The sequence below is a fragment of the Camponotus floridanus genome, unplaced genomic scaffold, assembly GCF_003227725.1.
Source record: "Camponotus floridanus strain SB8 unplaced genomic scaffold, Cflo_v7.5 scaffold37, whole genome shotgun sequence".
NCBI classification, from domain to species: domain Eukaryota; kingdom Metazoa; phylum Arthropoda; class Insecta; order Hymenoptera; family Formicidae; genus Camponotus; species Camponotus floridanus.
The window spans coordinates 866,526-885,375 of record NW_020229514.1 but is presented as its reverse complement, the minus strand read 5'-3'; the positions used below and the strand labels follow the sequence as shown (position 1 = coordinate 885,375).

At 36.7% G+C, this 18,850-nt stretch overlaps 1 protein-coding gene and 1 long non-coding RNA gene across 5 annotated transcripts; one reads left to right on the top strand and one right to left on the bottom strand.

Moving 5' to 3' along the window:
* Positions 1 to 1,432: 1,432 nt before the first annotated feature.
* LOC105253284 lies at positions 1,433 to 2,746 on the top strand. Its single transcript, XR_002192637.2, has 3 exons — positions 1,433 to 1,815; positions 1,891 to 2,232; positions 2,308 to 2,746. It is a non-coding gene; the product is annotated as an uncharacterized LOC105253284 (long non-coding RNA).
* A 960-nt stretch (positions 2,747 to 3,706) lies between these two features.
* LOC105253272 (excitatory amino acid transporter 1) lies at positions 3,707 to 18,267 on the bottom strand. Of its 4 annotated transcripts, none has more exons than XM_011261188.3 (8): positions 17,844 to 18,267; positions 13,954 to 15,043; positions 7,100 to 7,494; positions 5,768 to 5,959; positions 5,417 to 5,600; positions 4,796 to 5,224; positions 4,574 to 4,708; positions 3,707 to 4,409 (listed from the first exon to the last, which is right to left on the bottom strand). In XM_011261188.3, exons 2-8 carry the CDS (start codon positions 13,971 to 13,973, stop codon positions 4,259 to 4,261), a joined length of 1,506 nt encoding a protein of 501 aa, XP_011259490.1. In that variant the 5' UTR covers positions 13,974 to 15,043; positions 17,844 to 18,267; the 3' UTR covers positions 3,707 to 4,258. The 4 variants fall into 4 exon arrangements, with proteins under 4 accessions (XP_011259490.1, XP_011259491.1, XP_011259489.1 ...); XM_011261189.3 differs by lacking the exon at positions 17,844 to 18,267 and adding an exon at positions 17,778 to 17,795; XM_011261187.3 differs by lacking the exon at positions 17,844 to 18,267 and adding an exon at positions 16,887 to 17,119.
* Between the last annotated feature and the right edge of the window lie 583 nt (positions 18,268 to 18,850).

Sequence of the window (18,850 nt, the reverse complement as noted above, 5' to 3'; positions counted from 1 at the left end):
CAAAACCATCTTCACGCGATCGACTTCATTTGAATTGCATCGAATCGAATTATGATGCGGCGCCGATTTGTCCGAACGTAATTTGGGACATCGCGATGCTGTATAAGCGTCGAATGAGCACGAATTGTCACACAAATATGATAAATCAAATCAACTCACCGTTCATCGGCTGTTCCACAGGCCGCCCCGTTCGTTCGCCTTGGGACGTCCTATTTCGATCTTGATACGCACAAACTCACACGATATTATCAACACGAACGCGCGGGACTTTATTCGGCACTCCCGATACTCGCTCGCATCCGATAATCATCATCAAGGACGTGAATAACGCGACGCGACTTCGCTCCATCTTCGCGATGACGCCATCACTGAATATCGTCAAAAATCGCTGTCGCACGTTTCCATCGACACACTATGAAAGTCGCGCGATCATCTTGGACACTTTCAACGTTCGTTCACTCGCGATATTCGTTTAAAAACGGTTAAAAGATGCGAAAAATGCGGACGTACGACGATCCGTGTAACTGCGTATGACTCCGATTCACGCGCCAACATGGCGGCCGTATGACGCGTATGACGTAGCGATGACGCGTATGACGTAGCAGTCGGCCGCCATGTTGGCGCGTGACTGCTACGTCATACGCGTCATACGTGAATCGGAGTCATACGCAGTTACACGGATCGTCGTACATCCGCATTTTTCGCGTCTTTTAACCGTTTTTAAACGAATATCCCGAGTGAACGAACGTTGAAAGTGTCCAAGATGATCGCGCGACTTTCATAGTGTGTCGATGGAAACGTGCGACAGCGATTTTTGACGATATTCAGTGATGGCGTCATCCCGAAGATGGAGCGAAGTCACGTCGCGTAATTCGCGCCCTTGATGATGATTATCGGATGCGAGCGAGTATCGGGAGTGCCGAATAAAGTCCCGCGCGTTCGTGTTGATAATATCGTGTGAGTTTGTGCGTATCAAGATCGAAATAGGACGTCCCAAGGCGAACGAACGGAGCGGCCTGTGGAACAGCCGATGAACGGTGAGTTGATTTGATTTATCATATTTGCGGGACAATTCGTGCTCATTCGACGCTTATACAGCATCACGATGTCCCGAATTACGTTCGGGCAAATCGGCGCCGCATCATAATTCGATGTGACGCGATGCAGTTCAAGTAAAGTCGATCACGTGAAGATGGTTAGGCTAGAAGGGATTTGAAGTTTTTTGTATACGCGCGCGCAGTCTATTTCGTAGGGATGCCAACTATTAAATGATAATTTTTTCGGTTTAACCTAACCTAATATAACGTCTCAATATCTTCAAATGTCGAATGTAAACACGAGCATATGCTGCGTGGATTTTATCATGCTTTTAAAAATAATATTTAATCATTAGTGCAATACATTTTATTACATAGTATATTAATCGTATTAAATGTGTGACGTAACAGTGGTACAGTTTTACATATAATTTAATGAGAAGCGTACGATATAATTGATTAGGTTAGATTAAATTAATCAAAACAAGCTGCTGTGATGATGCATTTAACATAATAGTATTAATTTGACGAATGTGCAGCTATTGAAGTTAAATGATATTTGTGGACACATTTTTAAAGTAATCATGAGTCTCGTATCTCATTTCAATTACATGAAACTAAACTACAAATATTTATGTATTCCACATTAACGTTATTCATTACAAGTACTATATTACTTTTCTTATATCTCAATCATTATATTCAACCACATTATTTCATCGATGAAACTTTTCATATACCGCAGACAATACGATACAGTGCATGGAATTTTAAGCAGGTAATACATGGCACAAAAATAATTTGCTCCTAAGTACTGTGTACATTTCTCAAAAATAAATCAAATTATTTTCAGGGGATTCAAAAATCACTACGTTGCCAGGATTGTATCTTGTTACAACTGCAATATTATCATCTTTTAATATGTGCAACGTTATATATATAATATGTATAAATTTGTTGGGAACGTGCCTAAATCTTTAGCTTATTTATAATATTATAAAAGGAAATTGCAAATCTAATGAAACAGAGCAGTGGAATATTTGGTTGATACTTACGCTGGCCTACAATATTACTCTTTTTCCATCGTTGTACTTTTGGTGCTTTTTTTATTATACAGATGTTATATCTGTAAATATAGTACTCGTAATGTTGTTTTTATACCAATGTAAGTGCACAAAAATGACAGCATTTGCAGGTAATTACATTATATAAATCATAAGAAAGGGAAAATATAAAACAAGTTGAAACGAATTAAAGTAATATTATACAGGTTTAATAGCTGTACTTGTTCGTCAAACAAACATCATTTGGCTTGGCTTCCTTACTGTAGAATATGCGTTAGATATATTTCATAATAAGATGGAACAGCCAATCTCACAACGAGTGCTCAGTACTCCATTACACTTTCGTGTAAGTAAAATTAAAAAGTTTTCATGCACATATCATAATCACATTTCTATAATAAAGTGTTTTACTGGGAGGATCAGCCTTATGCCCAACGAATTTCTTGGTGATATTTAACATAAAAACGAATGCAGATCATAAAAAAAATTAATTTATTTTAATGTTAAGTATTTTCTATCTTCCTGCTTTATCTTTTTCTGTATACTTAACTTAAAGGGGGACATTAAATTATTCATGATTGATCGACAATTATATTTCGACGAACAATAATTTATTGTTCATAGATGAAACTTGTGGCAATACTGCTAAATATTTTTGTACAGTAATAGTTTGTCAGCAGTTTCGTGACACATATCGTCAGCATACAATATATTAAACGTATTCCACTGACGACTTAAAACTTGTTGTTTTCCCTATTTTATTATGCTCTTTTGTAAATTATTAATTTTGTAATAATATCATTTTCTCAGCGAATATAAATGTTACGCGACGGTATATTGTGATAGGTACTAAACATTTTCATTTTTTTTTATTCGTAGTAAAGAATTATGTACTCTTGAAACAAAAAAAGTACAAATAATTCCTTAAATAAAGTACAATAAATCCTTAAAAATAAAGAACGATTAATTTATTAATGAAATTAATATTCTTGTTTTTATTTTCATGTAAAAAATAATAATAAACACTTTGATATTTTGTTAGATAATAATAAAGTCGATTTCTCCAATCATAAAAATGTTTCGCTTTTCGTGAAATTTATACGAGTACCGCAATCTCATAAATGCATTTCAAGAAAAAACATGTATAATTCGCAAAAAAATAGACTGCGGATTTTATAGCTCAAATAAAATATAACGTGCAACGTACATTTACAAGCGTAATTATCATCAAACGCGAAAATGGAAGACAATTATATATTTTACAAGCAAAATTGCTTAGCAAAGTCTACGATGACTAAAGTTAAGAAGTATTTAGTATTTCAAGCACATCTTATATTCCGAAATTACTTGAAGAACGCTTATTACTCGCACCGCGAGTTATGCGTTCATAATTGATTACCCTATCATTACATATAAATGTATACATATATATATATATATATATATATATATATATATATATGTATATATATATTTTATGTCGCGGAATGGGTGTCATTTAGTTACTGCTAAAAATAATCCTGGTTATAGTACTTGTATATAATAATTGAAAAAGAGATTACACGTCACATTTCGCGTGCATTTATCATAAATATAACGTTATAATAGAGTGGTATAATGGAGGTTTATTGTTCCCTTTGTCCATAGTGTTTGTGGTTCATATGGGACAATTAATACTAAACCGATTATTTGATACTAAGATAAAAACAGAACACTTATTGAGTACGCAAGAACACTTCAACAAGATCGTATCTCGCGATCATCGATTAACGTCGTATTGTCGAGTGTATACACTTATAAAGATGCATACACTCATCTCTCTCAATCTATATTGCGCTATATATATTTTATATATTCCTTGAAATATTCTCCATGGAACTTATAAAAATTTGAAAATTAAAAATCTTATATGACGTGGCTGCAACAAGTAATATATTATTATCCACATTTAATCGTTTTTTCTAATTTTAAAATTTTAATTTATTTATTCGTTATTTTCTTAAAACCTAACTCTTTTGAAAGTTCAAACAATTATGGCAACATTCTTGTATGGACGATAAACCGCACAATAAGTGTCGATATGTTTGCCGCGGGTGGTCAATCGCAAGGCGGTTTCGTAATCGTCAGTCAAGGAGACGTAAGTCGCGATTAACGAACTCATATCGACGTAGTCGCATGGCAATCAGCTCCGTTTTGTGTCTGCTGCGTATTGTGCGGTAACGTTGCGAGCTCGTTTCTACTGAGATGCTGCACGATTCCTGCCCCGAGCGAATCGCCGATGACGTTCACCGTCGTTCTACATCGGTCTCTGAAAATGAAGGAAACATATTGAATGCCTTTAAAAATTTTAATTAAATAAAATATAATAATAAATAATAATAAATAATTTTAATTAAATAAAATATAATAATAAATAATAATAAATAATTTTAATTAAATAAAATAGAGAAGTAATATAAGCATGATATTTACAATAACCAATCGACCGCGATGATTAAGAAAACGTCATTGGCCGGAAGTCGGACCGTGTCTAACACCATTACCATTGTTACTAATCCAGCTTGTGGAATTCCAGCTGCACCGATACTAGCAGCAGTTGCCGTAATACTAAAACGACGCATTACATACAAGACAGTTAGGATGAGAATATATCTTTCTCTATAAGAAGAAAAAGATCGAACTAGAACAACTCACCTTACTGCTACCAGCTGTCCGAAGGAAAGACTGACTTTACGCACTTGCGAGATAAAAATGGCGGCCACAGCTTCGTACAAAGCAGTACCGTCCATGTTGACGGTAGCACCTATTGGCATGACGAATCTGGTGACACGCGAATCGATGCCATTTCTTTCTTCGAGACAGTTAATGGCGATTGGCAACGTTGCTGAACTCGAGGATGTTCCAAAAGCGGTGACGAGCGCCTGTGCCATGTTTGATATGTAAATGTAAGGATTCTTTTTTGTAAGAATGAAAAATATCCCTGGTAACACTAGGAAGCCATGTATGATAAGGGCGATCAATACGGTCAAGAAGTACATTCCAAGCTGGCCGACCACTTCATCCAGTGACTTCATTTCCGTGATTTTGGAGGCGACCAGGGAGAGCACACCGATCGGCGATAACCTGTACACATAAAAATATTCATAGTCTTCAGATTCTTAGTCCTTTAGAGAAAAAGCGAGACGAGGGATGGAAACTGAGATCTCGAATTGACATAGCACGTGATAGTTAGGCAACAATGTTATGCAATTAATATAATTTGTCTCGGGTAATTTGAAGCAGTTTAAGAAATGTATGTTTATTTGCGAATCTTACCATATAACCCAGTTGGTGATCACCATCATCGCGCCGGAAAGTGACTCGAAAAAGTTCAACAGCGGTTTAGCCCGCGGTCCCATCTTACCGAGGGTGATGCCTAACACCGTCGCGAATACGACGAGTCCGAGAATATTGGAGCCGGACACTTCTCTCTCCTCCAGTTCCCATTCGTCTATGGAAGCTAACGTTAACGGAAAATGACGTTAATTTAAACGCAAGAATAACTCATTTTGTTTAACAATAAGCTTAAAATCGGCTTCAATTCTAAGTTGAGATATTGCTCACTATTAATAATATTGTATAGAAAAACCAAAGCAATACTCATATTGTATTTAAAGAAATGATTACCGTTACTAGCGTTCTCCGGTGGCTTCAGCTCGGTTCGAGTTTGGGCGATGCAAGCCTGTATAAGATTCGGTGGAAACATGTTTCTGATTAGATCCATTAACGTATCGATGGTGGAAATATTTTGTGCCGGTTTTTTGGTCTCCGAGGCGGAACTGCCAACTCCAGGTTGGATTGAAACAACGAGAATTATACCTGAAATCAGATTTAAAGCAATAATCTACTAGCACTTGTAGAGCTACTAGCTCTACAAATGTTTAATTTCGTATTCTTTCCTTTTATTTCATCGTTTGCGAAAGAGCAAAAACGCGTGATAAGATACGTTAGCATTTGCTGCGTTGAAGAATCGGCGAGATAAGTACGATGACATGATGATGAGAAAATAGAATATCATCCAACCGGCTGGGGTTCGATGATATGTCGCAAGAAAAAGATGATTGACGTGAGAGAAGAAGTTGAACGATACGCGCGTAAACAAAGTTTCGAGTTATAACCGGTTTAATCTCGCAAGATTAACACAATAAAACAATCGAGATACATATTTGCTCGATTGGTGGTTGCAAAATAAAATCGGACAAATTAAATTATCTCCGAGTAATTTTTCGGTCACGTCTGACGCGTTGTTCTTTGTTGATCACGCTCATTAATTAAGCGAAATGAGTTATGAGAATTCAGAGCTTCGCACACATTCCAATCGTCAGACATGTAAATTCGCGAAGATCGTGACATCTGCTGCTTGTTGCAACATTTCCAAGAAACATATCATTGTCCCGCATCACGACAGCAATGCCAAGCGAGAGATGCTCGGTAAGATCCTTTGATCGCGATTCGCGCGTTGTCGTTAACATTTAACCTCGGTAATACGCTCAGTTACTTGAAAACGTTAAATAACATTCAGCTGTGGGCGAGAAGATATGCAATTATACGTAATAGGCATTTCTCTCTTTCAACATTCCGTATTAATTAATCATACTTAAATTTACACAAAATTCTCCTACACTTATTATAGAGTTTCATTTAATTTGTAGCTAGTATAATACAGTTTACATTTAAATTTGCAGTAAAACTTCTCATATACAGTTATTACAACACGATAAAATACATTAAACAATTATTCTTTGCAACTTTAATCGTGAATGTCTTAAAATTGTGAATGATCTAGAAACCGAAATTAATATGAAAAAATTACAAGAAATGATCATCCACCTTCTTGCGCGAAAAAAATTATTTCTTGTGTCATTACTTATTTTTAAAATATAAATGAAATTTCGCATTGTCGAAATATAAACAATACAACTCTTAATATGCAAAGAGATGAATTAGGTTCCTACTGACCTAATATAACCGCGCTGATGGTCGTGACCATGTAATAACTGATCGCACGCATGCCGATCTTGCCGCTGAGTGATAGATCGAGCGATCCGATAGCCGACACCAAACTCGAAATGATCAACGGCAGGATCAAGCTCTTGAGCATCCGCAAGAATAGATCGCCGAGATAATTGATGTACATGATCTCCCGCGGCGTCCATTTCTCTTGGGAGTTTCGCAGGATTATGCCAAGTATCACGCCACCGACCACACCGCTCACAGTTAGTATAGTTAGTGCATTATGGCTCAAACACGATTGCATCTTCTCCCTTCTTGTTCGCGGCCTCTTGTTAGGTTCTTGGGGATAATACGAGCTCCTCTCTTTGATCTTGCCCTGATTTTCTCCCGACAACGGCGATCTGAAAAAAAATCGTGTCAGCGATATCTTTTTGTATATTCGTTTACTTTTCAATGAAATTTATGAAAGTTTCAAGTATATTTTACATGATTTAGTATATATTACATGATGATGAGCACTCTTTTGAAGATTTCTCATTACGAATAATTCATTGATGACGCGTTGAAATAAACGATATATATATGATTTTAATAATTTTAAATCTCAGGTACAGGTAAAATGTATAAATGTTGTTTTAATTGCATATCTTAATTCCCTGAATTTTTGACCGAAATAATTAAAATATAATTATTCGTCAAAGAATACATGCATATGTTTAATCTTAGAAGAGAAATTATCTGTGATTGACACGTCGATTCCAAAATGATTACTAACACGTAACACGTAAAGTACGTAACACAGCAAGTGTTTGGAAATAATTTTCTTGATGACGAACGTGACTTTTGCATATTTTCCATAAACCTTGAAAACTAGACAGCGACATAAAACTTTCTGCAACATGTCGACACTTTCCGTGTATACGTTGGTAGACAATCAATAAATATACATAATGACAGTAATGCCGGAAATCTTTCTAATATTAATTCATCTGTTATATACGTATATTTTTTCGACAGAAATTATTTCAATAAACAAGAGAGCGATTGTGCGTAGTTTCATAATCTCTCGAGAATCTATGGTAGCTTTTTTCAAAAAATATCAATAGTTAATAATCTCAATTAATATTAGTCTTAAGATTAGTATTAGTCTTAAGATCAACTTTTTACGAGTCATACGCTATTTATGATTGACACAGAGATAAAACGTTTATTAGTCTTTTATTATCTCATGCGATACTTTGTAAAAACTAATGCAAATATACTGTATGATTTTATAAGGAGATTTTAAAGGATGCGAATTTAAAATAAGAATGAAAAAATTTTAAGCTTTATTCGGATAAAAATATTTGTTCTCACGTCTCGAGATTATAAATAGATTTTGCTTACCCTACTCCATCAGCGTTCATGATACTCGTGCAATCGAAATTACAAAATAAAAACTGTGAAAAAGATGTAAGAAACTTAAAAACTTGTTTTGGATGAAATTAATGTTTTGGAATCGTTAAACAAATTCCGGAAATCGGAATATTTTTTTCTGCGACTTTTATTTCCACAAACAACTTATTTTAATAATTAATACTTTACTCTAAATAACACTTGTTTACTCTAATATTAACACTCGATTTACACGCAGTTTTCTGAATAATTCGTGCAAGATCGTTGCTGGAAATAATTCCTTAAAGTCAAGATTTATCGAGTCCTGTACTTTTTAAAAATCACCAGTTTCCTTCACGCTCAGCCGCGGATTGTTTTAAACCATCTATTATATAGAAACCGAGATAAGCTTCATTCTTTGATTCTCCGAAGCGCGTATAAATCTCGGCAGTATACACAGAAAAATAGCGAAGAGCAGGGATGATAACAATAATTATATGGAAAATCGCGTGTAAAGCAACGTGTCATAAAGAAGATACGACGTTTCGAAAAAATAGACACAAATTATGATGATGACAACCGATTAAGATTTATATTAAATTAAGCAATAGAAAAAATTGTCAAAACAGAAATCGTTTTATTCGCGTTGCATTACGCGACAATGCACGATGACACCCACGCGCGTTATACTTGGATGTGCAATTGGCATTAGACGAGAAATTACACTGCTGCGAATTATGATCGGATCAACTATTATTTACGTCGCACGATAATGATTTATCGAATGCTGCTATTTGAGCCAATTACACAAGAACGCATTTTTACTATTATTATGTTTACTGTTATGACTTTATTGCGGATTATAGATTAGTAAATGCAGTTGTATCTCTGGAAATTGCTACAAAGCTCGAAAAGCTCGTTATTGCTTTGAAGCGTTACTGTTTTACTGTCATTCTTTATTACAAGCCAATATTTTAATTTGTATTTCTACTTCGCATGGTCGTTAATAATCGCTTTTTGTGCTGACTAGAAAGAGAGACAGAAGAATCTCTGATTATTAATAGATGATTACGCATTCTCTGTATTCAATAATGTGACAAATACATACACCATATATGTCGTTCGACTGTTGAAATTCGATCTTATCGAATGAGAGAAATCGGAGCGTAAAATTCGTCCCACGTGATTTCGACACATACACATGATTCCACAAGATACGCAAAAGGCAATAACCAAAAGAAGCGAACCGTGATAATTCGCATGCAAATTGGAAGGAGATTTATCAGGAAACAGTCTGTCGATCGTCTGCCTTAAATTCATACAAAAATCATTCTTGCCGATACCGTTGAATAAAAATCTCGATCTCACACGTGTCGCTCCAAAAACCGGTCAGGGATACTCACTTACGTAAATTTTTCAATCATGGTTACATAATCGGGATAAGACGTAATGGTTTATCTGTATTCGATGCTATTCATACGAAAGCGCGCCATTGCGTCCTGACACTAATGCTAATGATCATCGTGATGCTATCAACATATGATGATATCAATAGTCTATCTATTTTGCCGATAAAAAAATCATGCATAAAAGAAAAACTATCAAAGCAACATGTATAGATAGACATGTCGAACTTTTAAACTCACTAATCTTTTAGCCAAGTTTTTTTCGAGCAATCTCGTATGCATTAATTTTTTTATACATAATCGCAAACAATCGCGGCATATATTGACGAATGAGTCTCGTGACTCGTGTTAATGACGAAGTAGAAGAGATAAGAGAGATCATCTCGATGATAAATTCCCGAACCTGATGTAACGATAAAAAATACGATATAAATTTGATGCGTGGGCGATCGTCACGGTTTCGCGGATGGGGCAATTGTTTTCGTCTCGTGTTAAAGTTCCATACGAATTCTGATACTTAATGTAAGGTGCGGCCTCCCGTGCCCTACTGACCGATATTTTTATCTTATCGTTAATTTTAAATAATAATAAATATTACAGAAATATCGGATTCGACGAAAGAGACTTCTAGATCGAACGCGGCGATAAATTCCTCAGAGTTTAAATGTCGCAATGTGATACATAATCGCAATATTTTTCAGGAAGCGTTAAATTTCCGTGATGAGAATTTTGAATCTAGCGAGTGATAGATGAATGGAAAATATCGAGGTCAACGAGCGAGATGACTTTTAATCAGTTAATCTGTCGATAGCATGACGAAACTCGGCACGTATCGTTATTCACAGATGGAGAGCGACACGTGTGTCACGCGATCATTAAAAAACAACCCCGTGTCGCGGGCGGATGAGAAAAAATCGTCCCTGAGAATTAACCACTACATTTCCGGCACGGGTCGCCTTTTTTTTCCTCTCTCGGTTTTACATTACATTTAATAGACCGCGTTCGTGAATTGCGCTAAATACCGAGTTAAATGGTATCATCTTGCCGTGTTCAATAGTCTCGTATAACGGTCAATTGGAATCGTTTTTTTTTTTTCGTTGACGTCAAACTGACGTGTCGGGAAATGAAAATTTTACGGCTTTTGAGCGTATCAAGTAGAATATACATTTTGCGGAAGTGAGAAAAATATGTAGGGCAACTATGTTTAGGGAAACTTGTAGGCAAACGATCAGCGCGAAAGATGATTAAAAACGCATGATTAAAAATAGATGTAATAACGTTGGTTCTTTTTCTCGCATCATCTTTCACACGTTCGAAATTTTTAATTTTTTCGCGTGCAAAAATCAGCATAAATAAATTAGATACGGTTACAGTAAATATCAATTGGCATCTGTGAATTGTGGAGTAGAATAACAGTGACACGCGGCGTACGAGCTGAATGTTCACATTATATTCGCTTCAATGTCACATTATATACGATGTTGGCTTCGATGAAAGTTCCAAAATTATCTCCGGCAAACGACTTGTTGAATACACTTATGTAAGAAGTTGCACTTGACACAATTGCAGAATTTACGATGTGCCTGTCTTGTATGTATTTCGAAAGATTAACGTCGTGAAATCTGAAAAAGATTTCCTTCGCGCCTTATAATCTTAATATTCATATTTCATCACACTTAAAGTTTGACGTCATAAAACTAGGAGACAAAAATTTGGATAAAAATATGTTTGTTTATCGCGCAACCTTTCTATTTTTTTCTTGCCTGATTAGCATGCTACTACAGTAACAATCGATTCTACACGTGTTACACATATCATGTGACATATAATCGATTAGGCGATGAAAACGAAAGATTAACGAAAGATGCAGAGTTCCGCGTTGAGTAAAATCGAAAGAGATTGTCGACGAGACCAAGAAATGATGGAGACCATCTGTCATTCCAGGTCGATACGTCGCATAGCTCATTAAAAGCAAATAATTCTCTGTTAATAAAATCTCTGCTAATAATCCGTTGGTAAAATCGCCCACGCTATGCGACAAGATACACGCCTATTTCGCTTAATCAAATTCCGTCGATCTCAACGATTGCACGAGATACAAGACAAATTTGCAGTTGCAGCGCTTCGAACATAGAGGCGAATCATTGTATTCCCTTATCTCAGCAATAAAGACAAACGTGCGCGATTGCTATGTATATACTTTCGCATATGCGACAATATATTTCATTGGCACATTTCCATCGAATGCGTCTCAAGCTTATCTCGTTTTTATTTAATAATTAATTTGTCATTTTCAAGCAAATATTTTACCGCGATAGTCTCTTTATACAAGTCTGACAAATGAGACTTATCTCTATATTTTTGTATTCTGAAAGGCTACAAAGATGAAATCTAGACAATTTATGATATTTCACGATGGAATTTTTGTAATTTTGTTTTTGGAGAGATATCCGAAAGCGCATACGCGGGGATGCTAATTGACAGATAGAGCGGAGGCTGCATCTGTGGACAGTCTAATCACGCAATTAACAATGATTTTTCTTGAGCGCTGTGTGCGCAACCGTCGTCTTCTCCCTCCGTTTCTTATCACTAAGAACGAGTCTGACAATGATTTAATGAGTAGTCGGCAAGTACCGCTGTTGCCATTATGGAATTCTGTGCCAATGAATCCCGTTGCCGCTGAATGCGATATACGACGCGGCACATAATGGATCGCAACTGCACATATATGTATGTATGTACAGGGTAGCTTCCATTCATAGCGTCGTTAAAGTGCGATATGCATTTGCATTTCTAATGGCGCAAATCACAATAAATTTAAAGATCATCCTGTATAAAAAGTTGTATCGCGTTTTAATCCTCGTACACTTTGCGGACCTTGCGGAGCAAACTATCGACATGTCATGCTACGTATTTATTTTCATACAACGCGCGATATAACGTAAGATAAATATCCTCCTTCCATAATGTTCGTATTCTAATCTCTGTAATATTTTTTTCGCTACAAACACGCGGAGTAAACGATTATGACAAGTTCAACAAGTACTGCTATAAAATATACGTCAAGTTCCAAGACATTATCTCAAAAGTATATAACTTTCAATGCATTTAAGAGATAATTAAGTTAAATTGATATGTCATTAACTTCTCTCCCATGAATAAATCACTCGCCTCTTTTATTTACAGTTCGATAATAAAAATGAGTCGTTGGAAAAAAGAATTGAAAAGAAGAATTGAAAGTCGAGTCTCTCTTACATAAGTTGTTAACAGGATTAAAACATCGTTTAAGAATAAGAGACGACATGAAATTCAATATATCGAAACAGGTGTTTCATATTTTCCTATGCGACTATCGATAAATAACCGCGTATAGAGATGTAGAAACGTGCGATAATAATCACCTGTTTAAATTTAAAAATATATTGTATAACGTGTATGAAAGCTTGAAAGTCAATTGTAAAATAATTTAAAAAGAATAAAATACATTATATATTTCGAATTAAAAATATGTTTAAATCAAGTATATACGTGATAGTTATTTTTAAATTGCGGATTCTCTTCTCTGGAGAATTATTATCAATATATTAAAAATATACTACATAATGTGTATAAAAGCTTGGAAAAGTCAATTGTAAAATAATTTAAAAAGAATAAAATACATTATGTATTTCGAATTAAAAATATGTTTAAATCAAGTATCTTATACGTGATAGTTATTTTTAAATTGCGGATTCGCCTGGAGAATTGTTATCGAAAATAGCGTTGCGTGAGTTTTTTTATGGGTCCAGACAACAAATTTCGCAGGAAACTGGGTCACGTAAGATCCAAATGGCAGAGGGCAAAGTTTATTCGATACACGTGTCGCGTATCAGCCGTCTAACGACGATAGCTTATCATAATAATCCAATATAATTCAAATAAATTAATTGCATCATTAGAAATAGAAATGCATTGCTCCTTGAGAAAGATACACGAATGAATATCGTAATAATAAGCATGTAAATGCTCGAACAGAAATTCAAGTCGAATAATTTGTAAGACAATCGTTAAGAAAAGTTCGCATGCAGAGTTCATACTTACAACTCGCTCGCTACTTCCATGATGTACTTCCTATGTCCTGTACGTTCCAATGAGAGTCGCTCGGCAAAACCGTTTACATAGAGCGTCACTTCCAGTTAGCCGGAAGCGGCGAGCGTCCCGGTGGGGAAGAGGATCACCGGAGTTGTGGATCGTCGAGGGGCACTAAGAGCAAATCTCTGTATCTCTCTCTCTCTGTCTCTCTCTCTCCCTCTTTTTATCCCTTTCGCGTCGTCGTTTCTTTGCGAATAAACGCACGTTGTGGTAGTGATGTACGACGGCCCTCCGTTAATCTCTATTAAGCCGAGAGAGATGAGAAGAGATGAAGGACGATAGGAAAAGGAGGTCGAGGATGCGTGCAGATGCAGGCGCTTCAACGTCGATTAAAACGTTAATCCTAATCGATTTTCTTTCTCTTTCTTTCCCTTCCTTTTTTTCTCACTGCAATTACGAGCGAATTTCAATTTGACGATTAGCGGACGCAGACCGCTGAATCGGATTAAATCGCAGATCGATTGTCCGAGGGCCGCTTCCGGGAAAGTTGATACGTATGGAACACCGTCGTCGATGCGCGTGCAAACTGGATGGATGCTGGGTATCTCGTTAGCTAGGAGAGGATGTATGCTGATGGGGCTCTCAATCTGTGCCACCTTGGGTGGTACGATTAGCTATGGCTATGGATCTCCCCCTACGACGATCTCTTCCTGCCGCTACCGGCTAGCCTATCATCGCGATATACGAATACGCGCGTTGTACGGCGGTTACGACCCCATCGGAAGCCGCTACCAGGTCTCCCTATTGTTTGTCGGCTGCTTGTCCACTCGATTACGATCCACCGCTGACGCGATTCTTCTCTTGTTTCGGCTACGTCCGATCTCGCTGCGAAAACGAGCCTTTCCTCATTCAAACGAATTCCCACCGTCTTCCCTTTGCTTCTATTTTTCGGAGCGAAACTCGCTTATTGTTACTTTTGACGGGACGATTCCTTCGAGTTACTTTGGCGAATTTAACAGAGGCGGTCGATGAGAGACGAGAAACTTGGAAATGTAAATATTCGTCAAATCGTCGATCAACGAGCAGTTATTGTTGTTATCTGCAACACAGAAGATTAACGACGCGTTATAATATAATGATACATATTGAATCTTAATATTACGAGCTTTTAAACCCGTACACACTCTATACTTATCGACGTTTTTTTTGCATTTATTTTCAACGCTGTAATATACGGCTTGTGATCAAACGCGCACGATGTTAATGAGCAGTATTCGCTGCCATGTTTTTTTACGTAACACGTAAAGAGAATACGTACTTTTCATCAATGCAAAAAATCCGCATACATAATTTAATTTTGTTGCTGTTTGCTTTTTCGTTACGCGCCAGCAACAGATGTCGATCGTTATGCTATGACACTTGTTAATAAAATTGTCAAATTAATCAAATAACATTAATATCTCTTTTTTTTTTCATTTTTTCTCTTTCTTTTTTCGTGCTTATATATATATGTAATATTTTAATAAGTCATTAATCATAATAAGAATCTTTGAATAAGCCTTTGATGAATAAGCCTTTGATGAATAGTAAGTAACGCAATTAATGCAACACATGATGTGTAATCCATTATGTAATACATTACGTTTTATCAACGGGATAAAAAGATAAAACAGTTGTTGATTTAATAGGCTATAATAAATCAATCGTAATAAAATTATAGATATTCCCTATAACTATATATATTCCATAATAAACAGAATAATTCGTGATAATTGCACTACGAAATTAAACAGCAGTTAATTCTAGTACGATGTAATTTATTCGTAATTTGTTATTAAGCAAATTTGCGTATAACACGCAGCCGATTCCATTAGCATCGCGACGGAAGAGATGATAGAGATGAAAGACTTGGATGCGTTACGAGGCGCGTAAGCGGTTTGACAGCTTTAATTATGACACAAGGAAAGATCGACTCGTGAACTAATCGTGCAGAATAACTGGTACCGATACGATTCACGCTTCGTCGACCGTTGATTATTTCGGCGCTACACCTTAACGTATAACATGCAATCAAGCGCGAAACGACCAGTAATGGAAGGTCCTAAAATGTCCCTTTACGATCCCCTTGCTTTAAATTTAAGCTCCCTGATTTTGTTGCCTCGTTTGCGATTAATTTCATATAACCTTCGAATCCATAATTATTCGCATGCATTCGTTAATCAAAATGTACACAATATTCGCATGGCCTTCGTGAATGTTTATTATACCTATTTTTGTTATCTTTTTGTCTTTCTTGTTAATTTTTTGAAGAAAATATGAAGAAAATTTCTCATCATGGAAAATAGATAATAATTCAAGTTAAAGGAAATTAAATATCTTTCTATAAATGTAAGATGGATTTATTTTAGGATATGCAAGATAAAAATAATATATTAAGATTTATAGATATTTATATAGATAAAAAAATGGATCGATTTATTTTAAGGTGAAAGCTACAAGTTACATAAGATGATTTTATGTCAAGCGATAGAAAGAAAAACCTTTCATTTATGCAAAAACATCTGTGCAAGTCCAAATAGATCAAAGCCATACGAATGATAATTCGATCCAAATAGACATGTGTTTAGTCCTCCCACATGCTGCTAAATCGCATGTTAATGAGCTCAAACAAGGAAAATGTACACTTATTGTTTGTTTCAAGATACGAATAAACACAATGCACTTCCATTCCAAAAAATTTAACTGTAATTGCAAGATTTTTTCTCAATTTTTTGGAATTTCTCAATTCCAAAAAATTTAACTCTAAGATTTTTTCTTCTTTGTTTTCTATGTCAGGACTGTTTTGATCTATTCTTTCAGCGCTTCGCACATGTACATATTAATATTTCTATCGCACAAACAATATTCTAAGTCATTCACGAAGAAATAAAGTGCTCGCGTACCATTGAGACGATTCACTAAGGATTGTTAGAGCTCGCGTCGCGATAACCAATCGTGATATTTTGCGCTAAACGTGCGTGTCTCGCGATTACGCGTGCTCCCGGATAACGTGGACTCGGTTGCGCGCGACGCGACGACGATCGCGAGACTGTGCGGTGCGGTATAAAGTTGCTTCTTTATAGCATGGTGTATGGATGGTTAGGAGAGCCGCGCGCGTGTGACGTTTATGCCACAAGTTCGAAAAGCGCGCGAGAGAAGGATAGAGCGCACATAAGATAGAGAGAGAGAGAGAGAGGAAAGAAGAGAAAGAGGGAGAAGAAGGATGATTAAGTAGATGAAACAAAAAATTACGAATTCATGTACGAGCATGTGTGCGTTTCGTTGAATGTGTCCTCAATAAAACGGCGTGAAGGTCACGTTTTTCTTTCTCCCTTTTTTCTCTATTCTCTTTCTTTCGAGTGGTATTTTAAGCGATCTTGAGTAGATCATTATCTAGCTTCGTTTTATTCTGTCTGGATGATCTTTGATATTATTCGATAAAAACTGGCAGTAAAAAGCGAAAGGAATAATTTTTGCGACAAACAATTCTCGTTCAGAATCTAGCATCTTCAGAGATAGAGTAAATATCCCGCGTTCGTGCTCTTCCCTCTTTCACCTCCTCCTTGTCCTCCTCCACTGACTTTGCGCGGTCGCCATGGCAAATTCATTGTCACCCGGATTCTATCTGCGCGCTTCTATTTCCGTCTGACGAACGCAACGAATCAGATGTCAGGAGGTACAGCCCACGCATTGCGAGGATCGATACAACGCCTCCTCTTAAAATTCGGATAATGAACGACGCATCGAAGCGCGTCTTCCTGTTTTCGCGTATCTTACTCTAATTTAAATTTTACCATACTGTTGCTCAGAAAACTGATGCGATAGAAAGATCGGTGCATGCTCTCTTGATGATAACATACTCGAGGAAAGAAATACGTGCTGTTCTCCTCGAGAAGTTGACGCTGTTGTCGAGTCAAATTCGGAGCATACAGCATCCGTTTTGGCGCGCGATCGTCTTCGGACTCGCGTGCTTCATTCCCTGTTGATTGTGAACCCTTTCTCCCTCTTCTTTTTTATCGATTTTCAGGACACAGCGCTGCACGGGAGAATCCAGTCCGTTTTCTATATCCGTCGACTTTATGGGAATGCGATACCTAGACTTGCTGTTGGTTTCTTCGGGTTGAAATTGGCGATTCACCGTGACACACCGAGAAAGAGGACGCCGTTATTCGGCGGCTGGCGAGACGCGGGATTACTCGCGACACGCGTGCGCTACGCGACGACTAACCGCGCCTGTTGCGTGGAGCCTGTCGCGAGAGCACACGCGAGATTGAGCCGTACGATACTCGAGCGCGGGGTAATTTGAGCCAAGCTCGAGTTCGAAAAGCGCGCGCGGGCGACGGGGAATCGGTCTTTCTATCCGACCGCGTGGCTCCGTCGCCTTTATAGGTGGAGCCAGTGACTGCTGCCTCGACGGAGGATTACTTGCTTCGCTATATTTATATCACGGAGCAATAGCAGTATAATGAACTAAAACACAAGAAATAAGAATTAGACATTTTACATATACGCCTGGCATTATATTGTAGAAATTTAGTTTGATAATGTATATGTATTTAAGACGATATTATACCTTTATTATACCATATCTGTCGTTTTTAATCCTAGCTGCGAATGTCATAAATATATACGCATTTAGCTGATATTGAAATTATGATAAATGATTAAAGCTTCACTGTTATATTATATAACAGATATGATACTGATATAGATAGAAATAATTGATCTTGATTGATCGTAACTGTAGTATACCGTAGTACATTCTATTTGCCTGCCTGCAATTGCAAAAGAGCAGTTTAAGGTATTACAATTAAAGAGTTAATGAAAGAAAATAATCAATATATAATACGTGTATGAAACTTATATA